General features: G+C 36.1%; 1 protein-coding gene across 1 annotated transcript; it reads right to left on the bottom strand.

Moving 5' to 3' along the window:
• Positions 1-702: 702 nt before the first annotated feature.
• On the bottom strand, positions 703-16,299 carry trpc2b (transient receptor potential cation channel subfamily C member 2b). The gene is made up of 13 exons (XM_051878001.1): positions 15,931-16,299; positions 13,391-14,083; positions 12,263-12,472; positions 12,002-12,166; positions 9,535-9,709; positions 6,895-7,095; positions 6,641-6,803; positions 6,442-6,534; positions 5,937-6,129; positions 5,722-5,849; positions 5,514-5,589; positions 5,298-5,412; positions 703-2,635 (listed from the first exon to the last, which is right to left on the bottom strand). Exons 1-13 carry the CDS (start codon positions 15,943-15,945, stop codon positions 1,734-1,736), a joined length of 3,129 nt encoding a protein of 1,042 aa, XP_051733961.1. The 5' UTR covers positions 15,946-16,299; the 3' UTR covers positions 703-1,733.
• Between the last annotated feature and the right edge of the window lie 99 nt (positions 16,300-16,398).

The following is a 16,398-nucleotide window of genomic DNA, read 5'->3' as shown; positions in this document are numbered from 1 at the left end:
GGGTTATAAATGTGCTCTCGTGCGTCTCTTTAACCATGGCTGCATTCAAGTTTTTGATATTCATTTAAATTATTTTATATTAAAGCAATTACTTATTATGGGGACAAAAAACACTGCACATTTGTTTATTTTAATGACAAAACACGAGTTCTATAATTAAATCTACATGATTTACAAATTTCAGAATTTCAAAAGACCAAGCAACCAGAATTCCTCTCTCAAAATGTATGTACATATATGTGTGTGTGTGTGTGTGTTCTTGTATACATGGTTTATGAGGACACAAATGTGTATAATGACATGGGTATTACAACATAAACATGGTTTATGAGGACACGTCCTGTGTCCTCATAAACTAAATGACTTAAAAAACAGACTAAATGTTTTTTTGAAATTCAAAAAATGCAGTTTCCTGTGATGGGTAGGGGTAGTGTAGGGGGATAGAATATACAGTTTGTACAGTATAAAAACCATTACGTCTATGGAGAGTCCCCGTGAACCACATACAAGTGTGTGTGTGTGTATATATATATATATATATATATATATATATAAATTACGGCATTACATACGCATTACCAACATTTTATCATGTACACCTCAAACAAGTAATTTAATAGTAATTTATAGTGTTAATATTAATTGCCGAGCAGCTTATATGGACTACACGCCACTGAGATGTATGTATATATATATATATAATCTCACACAGTGGCCCCAAAAAAGTATTTTGCCTTACAAGGCACAGCTAAAAATGCATTACTGTTTAAAAGTTGGGGTCAGTGTGAGTTTTTAAAGGTTTAAAAGAAGTCTCTTATACTTACCAAGATTGCATTTGTTCAAAATAAATGTTTTGTGACATATTACAATTTAAAAGAACAGTTTTCTATTTCAATATATTTTAAGATTCTTTATTAAGATTCTAATTAAGAATTAAGATTCCTGTGATGGCAAAGCTGAATTTTCAGCATCATTACTCCAGTCTTCAGGGTCACATGATCCTTCAGAAATCATTCTAATATGCTGATTTGCTGCTCAAGAAAAGTTTCTTATTATTATCAATGTTGAAAACAGTTGTGCTACTGCTTAATATTTTTATGGAGTTTTTTTCAGTATTCTTTGATGGACAGAAAGTCAAAAGAACAGCATTTATTTGGAATATGTAAATATATTTGTGTGTGTAACAATGCAAATGTTTTACTGTCACTTTTGATCAATTTAATTGAATTTCAACCAATTTAATTATACATTGCTGATTAAATGTATACATTTTTTTCCAAAAAAAAAAACACTTACTGACCCTGAACTTTTGAACAGCATTGCAGAACAAGTGAAACAAACTTTCAAATGATAAAACAATAGCTATATTGTTCTAAATTAAAAGTATTCAGACACTTTCTGGCTATAAAATTTCAGTGGAACATGTTCATAGATAATATGATGAACTAAACCTGTGTGAACAGAGTTCACTAAAAGTTACTTTTGAGAAAAGCTAAACACACCAGCATCATTTGTTTTCAGATGCGACTTGGTTTGACATTTTGTTTTCAAATATAACCTTAAACCTAACATTAAGACATTTTCAGTGTGACAAATGTGTCCAAATACTTTCTGAGGCCACTGTAACAACACATTTTATCTTAAAACACTAAAAAAAAAATGTTTTCAACTAGGTTTATGGTTCTCACAAGCAAGTTGTTTTGAACTTATCTTGGAAAAATGTATTGCTGTCATTAAGGGCTACTAGTTGAGGGTTCAAATTCTTGAGAACCAAAACCAGTGTCTTGGGAGTCATCGCTGCCAGTTGGAGATGTTGCTTGGTTTCCACTGAAAGTGAAATTCGTCTCTTTTAGGACTTTCTTCTCTAGCTTTTCCTCTATCCTCTTTGCTAAAAAACTCACTAGGTTTGTCTGACTCAGATCAAACTTAATGCCCTCACTTGAACTTCCCTCACTGACCACTTCAACTACATCCTCATTTATATCTTCTATCGTTCCATTATTTTCCTCAACTTCTCCGTTTTCCTCTGTCTCTGCTTCATTTAGAGCTGATCCTCCTGTCGGCTCATCTGTATTCAATTCCTCTCTATTATCTTCAGCTTTCTCTGTCATCACCTCATCTTGTCTTTTTCCACTGGCTTCACTCTCAATGTCTGAATTGGACTCTATATCTATGACTGTCTCACTTGTGTTCTCTGTATTCTTTTCAGCACCCTCCTCCATGCTAATCTCAATGACATCATTAATTCCTGTCTCTTTTCCTCTCTCCTCTGTCCCATTCATGTCATCCACAGCGTTATCTGTTTCTCCCTCACTGCTTTGCTCTTCATTTGACTTCCTGTCTGCCTCTGTGTCAGTGGTCTGTGACTCCTGCACATTTACAGTCTCTTCTACAGTCTCCGCTGGTTGTTCATGGTGTACTGGCTCATGAAATGGAGCAGTCTTTCTCTCGTTGTTGTTGAAGCCCTTGAAGTTGTTTTTGGCTCCGAGGATGTACTTTCCCAAGAAAGAAGAGCCTCCTGATGGGTCTGCTTTGGTGTTGTCTGAGTAGTCAAACATGTTCGTGTGAATCTGCTTCATTTCAGCGTGTAGCTGGCCGATCACTTTGCTCAGCTCTGTGATCCTGTTCCCAACGTCTGCAGGAAAGACATTCCAGATCATTTCAGCATTTTCACTGAATGTGAAAACTACAGTATGAATATGGTTATATACTTTGCTGTATGAACGCAAATATTTCATAGAAATTATATGAAACAGTGGTTCTTCACCAGGAGGCCTCAGCAAACTTCCAAGGGGGCCTCAAGATTACTTAAAATAAGACGAAACGAGCATTAAAATAGGACAAAAAAACTAAAAATCAAGATATTTATTTTCACGCTCTAATTTTTTTTTCTCTGAAGAACCAGAATTCCCCAGTCTTGGAAAAAATGAATATATGAGGAAGCCTGGTGTTAAAAGTGTGATTTCTAGACCCGGGAAAGTCATGTAAATGAATAAAATTAATAAAAATTCTATGGACCTTTTTATAATGTATATTCACTTTTGTAATTATGCCAAGCTCTAAAATATTTTGTGTAGAAAAAAAAAAAAGTGTTTCCTGTTTCCCGTTGAAGTTTGCAGGAGGTTTCAGGGTCATTACCACGATTACTAGATTCCGACTTGTAAAAAACATTCACATACTTGTACAACTCATAATTACAACTTGTAAACTGAATCTTTTATATCAGGCATATATACAGTGTTGGGGGTAACGCATTACAAGTAACTTGAGTTACGTAATCAGATTACTTTTTTCATGTAACTAGTAAAGTAACTACTTTTTCAATTTACAACAAAATATGTTACTTTTTCAAATAAGTAACGCAAATTACTTTTTCACATTTATTGACTGAAAGCTCTCCTGTGCTCATGTTGAGAGAAATAAGGTGCAAAGTTGTGTGCGCTGTCTAAACATGATGGTTATTGTAGTTCTAGACTATTGTAGTTCTAAATGTGAACATGCATTTACTCATCTCACTTGCACAAAAACATTCAGTATTCCTCAAAATGAAGAAAAAAAAAAGTGAAATGCAATCTCAGAATTTTACGCAAACCTGTAATTATTAAATATATTAAATTACACAAATATACTTTATGTATTTAATCTCACTTTATTAACCAATGTCTTTGCTGCTGACCTTCAATGACCTAATTCAACCATACTAATAAGAAAAAGTTACTTTAGATTAGATTTAGGCTGCGTTCCACTCCAATTTTAGACACACACTCACAAACTTCCCTAAGCACTTTCCCTCGGGGGAATCCCTGCCACCATTTTGAAGTGCATTCCACTTCGTGAAGAGGACGAGGGAAGTTTATATGGACAGACCCTTGCTCCCTCGATTTTGACTGAGTCTACTTTATATGTACACTTCAGGCAGCTCCATATACCACAATGCAACACGATTGTGACGTCACCACATATCATGTTTAATTTACCCACTCTATGATATATGAATTATTTTTTAGAATATTTAAAACAACCCAAACACACCTATATACATATAGAATGCTGCATTAAACAATTTCATAAGGGGAAAAAAAAAAACTCCATAGGGGATTCCAAGTGATCAAGGGCTTAGGACGTTCCAATTCAGCCCATTGCAAAGGTTCCGCCAGTAGTGGGCACTCGTGCAACACAAGCAATGACATACATCCGAGTCAACGAAACTGAGGGAAGTTAGTGAGGGAAGAGCATAAAAAAAACGAACTGGAACGCAGCCCAAGAAATAAGTGTTCAACTTCCTTCTCCTGTATCCTATTCTTCTATAATCCAGAATGGCAACGCAGCTGAAAGGTTTGTTTGAGCTGCGCCCTCTACTGTACAGGCGTAAATATGCATTTCCTTTAGCCTGAGGCTTATTCATTTAAATTTTGGTGTGAAAGGGCCTTTACATTTGCCAAAAATAGAACTTTTGTTGTTGTTACTAAAAAACAAACAAAAAAGCCCAGTTCAGGTGAGAAAAAGTAACGCAAAAGTAATGTAACGCATTACTTTTCGTAGAAAGTAATTAACGCAAGTTACTTTTTTAGGGAGTAACGCAATATTGTATTGCATTACTTTTAAAAGTAACTTTCCCCAACACTGCGTATATACTTGAAATGGAAGTTTCAGCAGTAAAATGTAGTTCATTTTCTCATAATAATTCTGTTTAATAACTATTTGTTCCCTCGTTTTACTAAATCGTGGCCATGTTGTAATAATTTGTTCCCTTGTTTCAGTTCAATCAAAAAGAGGGAACAAATTCTTAATTTGTGGCCACAATATATATATTTTTGTTTGCATATCATGTGCAGGGCTCCGTGTTACCATAGAAACACATAATTCTGAGGGTACTTTTACACGACAACGTTTAAACTGAAAAGTTTAAAGTTTTTCCTTCGCATTTTTGCGTACAGATGACACGCCATTGTCAAAACCCCCCGTCCCCATTCACACAGATCCACTAAAACATCTAAAAAAATCTGTATTATACTGCCAGGCCAGTAGATGGCGATGGCACTTTGTAAAGAAACACAGCCTATAGACTGAACACGTAATGCGCATGACTCGCATGGCCTTGTGGACAAGATGAATTATTGATATAAAGACAAGCTGGTACATTTGAAATGTGTGCTAAAAGTACATTTTGACAACGTTTACAAGTACACCAGCATAGAGATGACCTCACAACTAACAGACTAAACGAATCAAATCCAGTGGATGGGGTCTATAAAAAAACATGATAAACAGATACCGAAACACCTTGTCAGTCATACCTTTGCGCTTGGCCTCTTCAAACTCTCTCCTGGCAGATTCGATATAGCGCTGAACCAGAGCGCGAATGACCTGCTGTCTGTAGGGAATCCTGTTCTCCCCTGAGCCCATGTCATCCTTCAGTGTCGCATTTCAAACAAAGCAAAAGGAAGCAAGGGTTTTGTCCAACAAGCTACACAGTAATTTATTTTCTAATCTTGAAAGACTGAAAAGTGTACCATAGACGTGAGTGGAGGATAGTCTGGAGCAGAGTTACAGTTGAAGCAGCAGCAGCAGATCCGTCTGACAATTCCTCTTAAATATAAAGGGAAAAAAAAAACACTAGAATTAAAATGAATATCCCTTTTACAATTAACACTTAAAAAAGTGACACTTTTATGTCCTAGTCCTCAATAATTGACTCCATCAAATAAGAAAATAAGCAACCTTAAAAGATAGAAAAAGGCCTTTGGAGAGGGGATGATGTTGAAGGGGACAGGCATAGTCAGTCCTTCTCTGAAGTAACTCAGGTAGAGCTTTGAACGGGCGAATTTCCACTCTACATCAGCATCATCCTACAGGGATGAACAGTTTAAGTCAAACAGTTAAGCCTATATTTCTACTGTACACATGTTACATCAGGGTCAGTTCCTCCAGCTTACCTCAATTTTCTGAAAAGAGTTGGTGATCATGGCAATGAGCATGTTTAGAAGCACAATGACAATGACCAGGGTGTAGATGCCATAAAGGATTCTGCCAACAAACTCAGCCAAAACAAACTCAGGCATGTCCACATAGGTCTGGTCGGCCATACCAAACATTGTCCAGAAGAGGAAGCTGAAGGTTTCATTTAATCTGTAAATGTAAGCGGATGTGGCGTTGTTCCATTATGAAGATTATCTCAAATTCAGCTCATTGATTAGATTTCTGAAGCTTCTCAGAACTTTAAGCTAATGTTCAAGCAAGGTTCTCTCAAGTTAAGAACAAACATTCTTCCTGTAAGGTTAATAGAACCGTCATTCAGTTATCTGGTATTTAACAATGTTCTCAAAATGTTTTATACATAATTCATGGAATGTTCTTTTTTTTCTGAAACACTTTAGTTGGACGTTTTTGAAATAAAAGTAACATTTCCTTAATGTTTGCACAATGTTAGCTGGGAAATACCTTCCAAGATTAGGGGAGATCATAAATGGGACATAGACATTGTTGATGCCACACAGGAAGGCGGTTCCAATGATCACCAAAATGAACATAAATCTGAAGAGAAAAAGAAGCATTTTGAACAAAGAGCATCAGAATGTGTTTCTCAAGATAGTATTAATCTTTATAATGGACACCACCAGGTTTTGTCGCAGCTGAATACCTCATCATGTCGTCAATCATCTTTCCAATGGAGATCTGCAGGGTACCTAGAGACTCGTGTGCTGGCAGGATGTAGGCCAAGCGAGTGAAACTCAGCATGCTGGTCACCGCAAACAGCACCTCAGCGATGAACTGGGGATCCTCCTGATGCCACTCATCACGCACTGTAAAGCCAGAAATACGTTACTGTAGTAGGCCAATCAGCTGCCGTATTGCAGGCTAAATTGCGAGGCTTAGTGAAGTATTTTCTCTCACAAGTGTCGTTGAAGTAGACACACTCATCCTGGTTGTCAGGTAACTGGCAGAGGAAGTGGACCTTGAGCATGATGACCACTCTCAGGGCAAATGAAGCCAGGTACATGCTAAGAACCATCACGTCCAGACAGTTCCACCAGTCCAGGAAGTAACTCCTCAAGCCCTCAATCCAAACCTCCTTACACTCGAACCAGAAAAAACCTGTTGTAAATGATTAATTACTAAATTATTGTTTTATAATATTTCATGTGTAATGCTCAAAAATGCAGACCTTAAGTTGCAGCAGTATGAATGCAGAATTGTATTTACAAGTGAGTGTACACATCTTCATCGAAATGTTTTTTAAATATGTGACCCTGGACCACAAAACCAGTCATAAGTCGCACAGGTTATATATTGTTGCAATAGCCAACAATACATTGTATGGGTCAAAATTATTGATTTTTCTTTCATGCCAAAATCTTTAGGATATTAAGTAAAGATCATGTTCCATGAAGATATTTTGTAAATTTCCTATCGTAAATATATAAAAAAATTATTTTTGTGAGTGGATATGCATTGCTTAAGGTCTTCATTTGGACAACTTTAAAGGCGATTTTCCTCAATATTTTGATTTTTTTGCACCCTCAGATTCCAGATTTTCAAATAGTTGTATCTCTACCAAATATTGTCCTATCCTAACAAACCATACATCGATGGAAAGCTTAAGAGTAAGAAAGCTTACTCTTATGACTGGTTTTGTGTTCCAGGGTCACATATATCTAATATATTTCAAATTTCATTTTGTATTTTATTGTATTATTTATTTTTTTTGTTTAAAAAATAATTCATAAATATCATTATTTTGGGGAGAGTCACACCACATGACATTTTTACAACCTGAACTAACCTTGGCTTAAAGGGTTAGTTCACCCAAAAATGAAAATTCTGTCATTAATTACTCACCCTCATGTCGTTCCGAACCAGTGAGACTTTCATTCATCTTCGGAACACAAATGAATTTTAAGAATTTTAATTTATGAATTTTAAAAGAAAATTGAATAAAATCTGAGAGATTTCTGTCTCTCCATTGACAGTCTACACAACTACCACTTTGACACTTCAAAAAGTTCATAAAGAGATCGTAAAACTAATCCATATGAATTGAGCTATTTAGTCCAAATCTTCTGAAGAGACTCGATCGTTTTTTATGCTGAACAGATTTCATTTAGGCTTTTATTCACATATAAACAATCATCAACTCACACATCAGTTGTGGTAAATGGAAGCTCAAGCATGTTTGCTTGACGTGCGAGAACCAATGAGGTTCATTCTCGTGTGTTACGCAGCACATTTGAGCTTCCACAAGAGGTTTGTTCTCGCGCATCAAGCAGGTTCGGTTGAACTTCTGTTTATGTTCGCTTATCAATGTTTATATGTGAATAAATCCCTAAATTCGGTCTGTTCATCATATAAAGCGATTGAGTCTCTTCGGAAAATCTGAATCTAAACTAAATCTAAACTACTCCATTAATATGGATTAGTTTTACGATCTCTTTATGAACTTTTTGAAGCATCAGTGACAGTTGAGTAGCTGTCTATGGAGGGACAGAAATCTCTTAGATTTCATCAAAAATTTCATTTTTGGGTGAACTAACCCTTTAAGAAAGGTCAAATTATCTGTTATTTTATAAGAGATTTATTGACCTTTTCAATAGTCATTTTCTTTTATGTTTTCTTCTGGATGTTGGTTGGACCATATGGCTTTGATTTGGAAGACAAAAGTTAACGAATATTAATAAGCAGGGTTTTTTTTTTTTTTTTAAATAAAATATGCCAAACTATACAATACATTTAATAGTTTCATTTATTTTTTTTTTTATTAGGCTTTTTTCATTATAATATCAGGACAGTTGTCTCACTCTGACATTTTTTAACTTTATGCAAATGTTTTTTTGTTTGTTTGTTTGTTTGTTTGTTTTTGCGCAGTCTGGTTTACTTATAAATGGTATATGATTTTTTTTAAATTAACTTTTTGAGTTTACTTTATTGGATGTAATACGGTAAAATAAATTCATGTAAATAGAATCAGGTGTGCTACTCTCTGTTACGATGCTGATTACGATGTAAATCAAAAATGTTTTGTCTTTGTATTTTGGCCTCTAAAAAATCCATCTACCAACTTTTTCAGTATTTGGCGTGGACGTTCAACGGCCTCCCTCTTGAAAAACTAGCATATGCTGGTTAGGAATGTTTTGAAGCATGGCAGCTGGTTTGAGCTGGTTTACGCTGGTCAAGTGCTGGTCCTAAGCAACTAGCTCCAGCTCAGGACCAGCTTAAACCAGCTCATGACCAACTAAGGACCAGCATAAACCTCAAGCCAGCTGCCATGCTTCAAAACATACCTAACCAGCATATGCTGTTTTTTTCAACAGGGCTTTCAGCTGGTTTCGCTGTTTTGAATACAAAAAAGAAATTTAAAACATGATCATATGCTGATCATCATATGTATACCTTGCATTTTATTGCATTTTTAATACATTGTTTTGTAACCATTTCATGTGCTCAGAAATGAAGATCTTGCAGCAAAATGAATCTAGAACTGTATTCCAATCAATTTCTCATAACCATTTTTTGAGAAATGTGGTTCCTGGGACCTACCAACCACCCAGACCATGTGGAAGGAGCTGTGCAGGATGGTGTGCTGACGAGAGGCAAAGCTGTCCCGATACACCTCCATAGCAATGGATTCCCCCAGTAGCGTGATCAGGAACCACATATAAGAAGCTGAATGGAGGAGGAATTTAATCACTGGGATCTTTAGAATCTTCCCCAACTGAGAAGAAAAACATAAGATCACACGTAGAAAAACCCATTAGAATAGTCCTGTGATGGACTGGCCATCTGTCCAGAGTGTTGAGATGCTGGGATAGATTCAGGCATCCCAGCGACCCTTTATAGATGAAAGTCTGTTATACTGTATAAACAAACCTGTAGCATCTACTCAATAAAACTGACTACTGAGGTAACAATTTGCAATTTGTTTGTTTGGATAGATTTTATCCCATGTGTTGATGTGTTCATGTGTAGACTACCTAAATTTAACAGCTATGACACACTAAAAGAAATTAGGTTAAGTCTAACTAATATTTGTCAATACATTACACATCTAATTACTTATAACTCTTGATTGTTATTGCACATTTAAAATAGATTTTGTACCTAGCATAACAAACATTTGCAATAAATATGTACAGCTATTACTCATTGAGTGGAGCAACATATGCTATTAATTCCTGTAGCCACTGACAACCAAACCTCACGCTCTATTCTTCAGCACAACGGTAACCACAAAAACCAACACAACACAAACTCTTTTAAATGTCACTGAACACATTATGTTAAAAATAACATTCAACATTTACTCTCCTAATTCAGCCCTATGCAAAGCATGCTGGAAACTAAAAGTCCACTGCCAAGTTTCAGTTAATGCTACAAAAATGATTTAGGTAGTCCCAACTCAAAAAATTTAGTAAACTTCAGTTTTGCATATTTAAGTAGATTTGACATAAATAAATTAAGTAGAAATAAAATGCTTTAACTCATTTTAAAGTAACACTTCATTTTGATGGTCCCCTTTAGACATTCTGTTGTTTATAAGTAACATTGCAACTACATGTCAACTAACTCTCATTAGAGTATTAGTTGAGTATTAGTAGACTGTCTGCTCAATATCTTCATTTTGATGGTCCCCAACACACATAAAATAACTGACTAAATAACTTTGCAAGTACATGTCAACTTATTCTACTAACCTTAACACTTTTTTTTGGTTACACTTTAGTTTAGGGTCCAATTCTTACTGTTAACTAACTATTAACTACGACTTTTGCCTCAATAATCTCCTAATTACTGCTTATTAATAGTTAGTGAGGTAGTTGTTAAGTTTAGGTATTGGGTACAGGATTAAGGGATGTAGAAAATGGTCATGCAGAATAAGGCATTAATATGTGCTTCATAACTACTAATAAACAGCCAATTTCCTAGTAATATGCATGCTAATAAGCAACTAGTGAGAATTGGACGGTCCTAGTTCGGTCCTAGTGAGCCGCTGTCCTGCAGAGTTTTGCTCCAAACCTAATTAAACACACCTGAACAAGCTAATCAATGTCTTACTAAGGCTATAGGCAGGTGAGATTTTTTTTCAGGGTTGGAGCCAAACTTTGCAGGACAGCGGCTCACTAGGACCAAACTTACCTACCCTGCCCTAAACTAAAGTGTTACCCTTTATTCTACTAACCCTAGCCCTACATCTACTGGTCTACTAACACTCAACTAATGGTCTAAGCAATAAGGTACAAGAAGCTGTGCTGTATCGTGAACAAGTCGCAAAGCAGAGTGCCTGCAACCCCTTCAGCCGTGACTTATTCACGATACAGCACTAGCTTCGAGTACCTTATTGCTTTAATAAAACAGTTACCACACAATACAAATTTTAAAGCCAAAAAATATGTATCTATGCAACGTTCATGAAGTAAAATCACTAAAAGCCTTCCTTCCGCCGGAAAAAATAGTCCCTGACTGTGAACAGCAACAGAAGTTACATTATTACGCCATTAGATGGTGGCAAAGACTGTGTTTATGAATGTGTCAGTCAGTAGCGAAGACTTTTACATTGAAAAGACTGAATTGTTGTGAACATGGAACAAGATGCAACTGATAAATGATTTGACTAGCGCTGTCAGTCATGGGAAAACCCCTTAACTGTTAAAAGGACAAGATATTGCAGCGGACATTTAAACAGATTTTTTATTATGAACATAGGACTGACCTGAAGGAAAATGCTAAATCTGAATGCAGGTAATAAACTCGCTCACTCGGGTGTTGTGTAGTGATACATAGAACCGTTGGGTGAAACGGTCATAGCCGTGTTTTATCGTGAATAAAACACAGCTACTGACCAATCAGAATCAAGCACAGGAACTAACCGTTTTATAATGAGAGTTAGTTGACATGTAGGTGCAATGTTACTAATAGACAGCATAATATCTAAAGGGGATCATCAAAATAAAGTGTGATCCATTGTAATTAAGTTAATGGAAAAAGCAGCAAAAATAATTTGGCAAACCTTTGACTTTGGTGCGATCCAGTAGATAAGGCAAAGGATAGGCATGGTCAAGAAGATTCCCAAAGACACCAGAAGCTTCCATGCCGTTCTGCTGCCCCTCCAACCTGAAAGGCTCCCACACCAGATGGAGGAGAGCACCTGCTGGCAGATCGGGTGGGCTACAAACTGCAGTACAAACAAGAAGCCAATGGTTAGCCAAATGCATGCATAAATAAAAATGCAGCTTTTTCTTGTTCTGAGGTGTTAAGCTTGGGGTCCTACTTGTTTTTGATTGTAGTTGACGGCAAGCCTCAAGCGAGCAAGGTTTGGAATGCCCTCCTCAAATGCCTGTTGGTCCAGCTCGTCCTCGCTGCCCTCATCCAGATTCCCACAGCTGTTCAGGATGGTGGTGACCTCGCTTTGATTCCGGCACATTCCAAGCAGCTCCACAGCAAATTCCTGGCACACCTGCTCGAGGCTAAGATACTGAGGCTGTATGAAGCAAAGGAGACCAAAAATATGCCATTGTTATCATGCCAGAGTTTGGGTCAATGAAATATAAGAGTGACCACTATAAAGAAAATGAAAATCTTTCAAGACACAGGTACTAAGTGTATTCTTTGTATTCATGTTGGTTTCATATGGTTTTAAAAAAAAACATTTATATCATTTTCAAGAAATGTTTAAATGTAATAACTTTAAAAATGTCATGTGGTGCAACCATCAAATAACAAGTATTTTAATTTTATTAAAATCATTATTTTCAAAAAATAAAATAAAAATTCAAATACATTTTTCAAGGTAATTTTGTTTTGTTTTTTACAAATGAATTATTCATTTATAAATATCATTACATTTTTGGGGAGTTACACCAAATGACATTTTACAATCTGAATGAACTTTTAAAAAAATCAAATGATTTTACATTTTAAGAGACTTTGACAAAGTCATGAGGGTCTGCAGGTCTCTCTTTATTATATCATATTTTTATGTTTTTTTTTTCCTGCACTTCTCTGCATGTTAGTTAGACCACATGACTTTTGATTTTGCAGAAAAAAAGAGTTACAAAAATTGTTTCAGCAGCTTTGTTAAATTTTTAATTACATACATCACCCTAACATTTTTAGACTTTATTCTACTTAAAAAATATCAAAACTAATTTTAATAGACAAATAAATCATGCTCATATGCTGATCATCAAATTGCATTTTTAATTTTAAATAAATATTTTTGAATTAATTAATATATATGAGTGTGACATCATTGATCAGATTATGGAATGTTTTATATAATATATTCTAATAATTTCATTTTGTAAAAAATATCCATGTAGGATTTAGCCACTACTTCCACTACTATGAAAAATATCTAGAGGCCTCTTAGAGAAACAAGAGCCCTGCTTTACTCAACCTTAAACTCAGGTTCCTTCTTAGACAGTTTGCGGAGATCGCGGCTGAGTCGGAAGGCACTGAGCATGGCATCTTCTGCGGTGATGGACAGGTAAGCACGGCTGGCAATACCTCGGTAGGTGTTGATACGGGACAACGAGAACTTGAGCAAATCGTATTGCCGTCCATTCGTGCACTCCAGACATGCGCATGAGATTTTATGAGGCCAAGGAATTTCGTGACCTTTCTGATTGAGCATTGTTACAATTTCATACAGATCCTTCTGACAGGCCAGTGTCAATGGTGTCACTCCAGGTGCAAACTGGGAATCATCAATGGAGTGGTCAAAAATGGCCATAGAGAAAGAGCGCACATCCATCTTGTTTCCCTTCTCTAGATCCAGCCGGTCCAGGAGGCGCTTGACCACACGAGGCTGGTTGGTGTCCACGGCCACCAGAAGAGCTTCGTGAATCTGCCGGAAGTCAAACTTGACCCCTTGGAGAAGGGTGTCCATGGTGTCCTCATTACCCAGTCGGATGGACAAGTTTAGCGCTTCTCTCCATTGCCTGTCCTCAGAGTCGTCCAGCTGACGGATGATACCGTCACCTGTCTTCAGCAACGAAGAAACCATGTTTATGTTCCCCTCTCGGATGGCGCCGAGGAGCTCCGGAGGGAAGCGAAACTTCTTGTTCACAATCTCGCGCCATTGTTCTGGCTATTCAAAGGGGAGATAAAAATCATTTTAATACATACAGTAGCAACACCAAACTATTCGTCAAACTGAAATATGAGATTCTGTTTCACAGAGGGCTAGACGTCTGTCTGTTCTTCTTTCTTTAAAATGACGTCATTCTCATTTTCTAAAAACTAAAGCATTGCTATGATTGTTCATTTAAAAAATTAAGATAAAGTGGGTTAACAAATGTCCAAGAGTCCATACTAAAAATGTGGGATTCAACATCAAGTTTTAGGACTTCTAATAGTAGCTCTCTTCTCAACCGGGGGGCGAGACCGACTAGGGGGACTCAAAATTCTTTCAAGGGGCAACAAGGTGGTTTAAAATGATTTGAAACAAGACAAAACAAGCTTTAAAATAAGACACACTCTAAAAAGTAATTAAGGGGACATGTTACCACAACTCAAATTCCTTCATTAATTGGCATTTCTTTAAAAAGTTAGGTTGTAGTAACTTAATGAAATTTTCTTGATAACTTTGGAAATCAGGCAGTGGATTTCTAGTTCCCAGCATGCTTTGTATAGGACTGTATGAGAATACATGTTGAAATTAAGTGTTAATTTATTTGTATTTAGTTTAGGGAAAGACCTGTTAGTGTTTAATGCTGTTATGTTTGACATTTAAAAGAGTTTCTGTAATGTTGAAGTTTTTGTGGTTACCATTGTACTGAAGAGTAGATACATGAAGGTAAACACTACATTGGCTCTATAAGCAATGACTGCACTAATGATATCTTACTTGTTCATTAAATATACATGTTAAATAAGTTACGTTAGCATGTGCAATGATAGCTGTTGATTTGAACTGAAATAGATAAGATTAACTGGTTCCAGGGCTACAACTCTGGTAGTTGGAGCGACTTAATTTTTTTTGAGTTATCAACTTAAAAATTTGTGTTTATGCCACAAATTAAGATCCTCTAACTCAATGTAGCTTGTTAGTTGAACATAAATTCACTCAAAGTTGTCATAACTCAAAAAAAAATTATGCAAATTGTTGAGCCAACACATTTTTTAGAGTGTAGATAAAAATCAAGATGCTAGCTGACATTTCTTATTTTAATTCGTTCCTTCAAGAACTGCCATTTTAATTTAATCAACATGATTCTCATGATCTTAAAAACCTGAATATAGGAGGGAATTTTAAAAGTGATTATTTTCTAGACCTGGAAAAGTCTAGAAAATGATGACTAGAAATGTCATGTATATTCACTGGCAATAAAAATGTGTAAACCTTGAAAACATTCAGTTATTGAAACATCTAGAATTGAATTATCTTAATTATTTTAATTCTGCCACTATTAGTTTCTGTAAATAAAAAAGTAAAAAACAGAAAATAAGCAGCTTCTTTGTCAATAAAGTAGAAATACTAGAGATATGTTGGGGGTTCTTCAAATATTGTCTTTGACAATGGGAGGCCTTAGAGTGAAAAAGGTTAAGAAGGTTTTAGGATTTCAAAAAAATGTGTAAAAACAGAAATATTCGCTAATAAAATAAATTTGCCACTTTGCACTATATGCTGATAATAGAATTTGCAAAAGAATGGAATAATTTTAATAAATTAGAAAAATAGTATTTTTATTAGTATCTTTCCACACAAACTCATTCAACTGCTGAATTAATTTTGTAGTCCTTTACTTATCAGATCTGGGGGGGAAATCAACAAATCACAATGTGCTGAGCTGCAAAAGAACAGTCTTGAGTCACCAAGTTTGAGAACGAAATGAGCAGATTGTCACATAACCTAAACTTCTTTATCATAGATATCATTTCACTTTGACTCATGCTTACACAATAAATTCACAAAATAAAATGCATATTTCTTACCGTGAGGTTTTCCATCTTCAGACACACCTGGGAAATAAATATTACAGTGGGCTTGTATCAACGGATGTCTCACATGTCCACTGTATACCATAAAAGCAAACAAAGAAGCTCCAAAAGCCAGTCAGTACCGCTGTTTTATGAGGCTCTAATCCTGATCTGAAGAGAGTGATTAAGTCACTAATCATAAGAGTCCACTGGTTTGCCACACCGTGTGTTGAGGAGTCAACACACGGCTGAATGATTTCATTCTGAACAAACCAAATAACAGGTACAATTCCCTGAAGGATACGGCCAATTAAAAACGTAACCGTAACACTATGTTGCATCCCATTAGAGCTCACTAAGGACTTCTGAATTTCCACTCCCCCATCAGTGCACTTCCTCCTTTCAACACCTCTGTAAACATCAGGGCTCAACAATAAGGATGGCCCCATGACACTGGGTCAGTGTGAGAGCGTTTCAGGCCAA

The sequence above is a fragment of the Ctenopharyngodon idella genome, chromosome 21 (assembly GCF_019924925.1).
Source record: "Ctenopharyngodon idella isolate HZGC_01 chromosome 21, HZGC01, whole genome shotgun sequence".
Taxonomy (NCBI): Eukaryota; Metazoa; Chordata; class Actinopteri; order Cypriniformes; family Xenocyprididae; genus Ctenopharyngodon; species Ctenopharyngodon idella.
The sequence above is the reverse complement of the archived record's forward strand: the minus strand, read 5'-3'. Positions and strand labels throughout refer to the sequence as shown.

What these genes read in the sequence shown, in the direction of transcription:
- trpc2b (XM_051878001.1), bottom strand. An exon ending in CCACATGGTCTGGGTGGTTG is followed by an intron (nt 7,096 to 9,534) that starts GTAGGTCCCAGG and finishes CATTTACAACAG; the next exon opens with GTTTTTTCTGGTTCGAGTGT. An exon ending in ACTCTTTTCAGAAAATTGAG is followed by an intron (nt 5,850 to 5,936) that starts GTAAGCTGGAGG and finishes TCATCCCTGTAG; the next exon opens with GATGATGCTGATGTAGAGTG.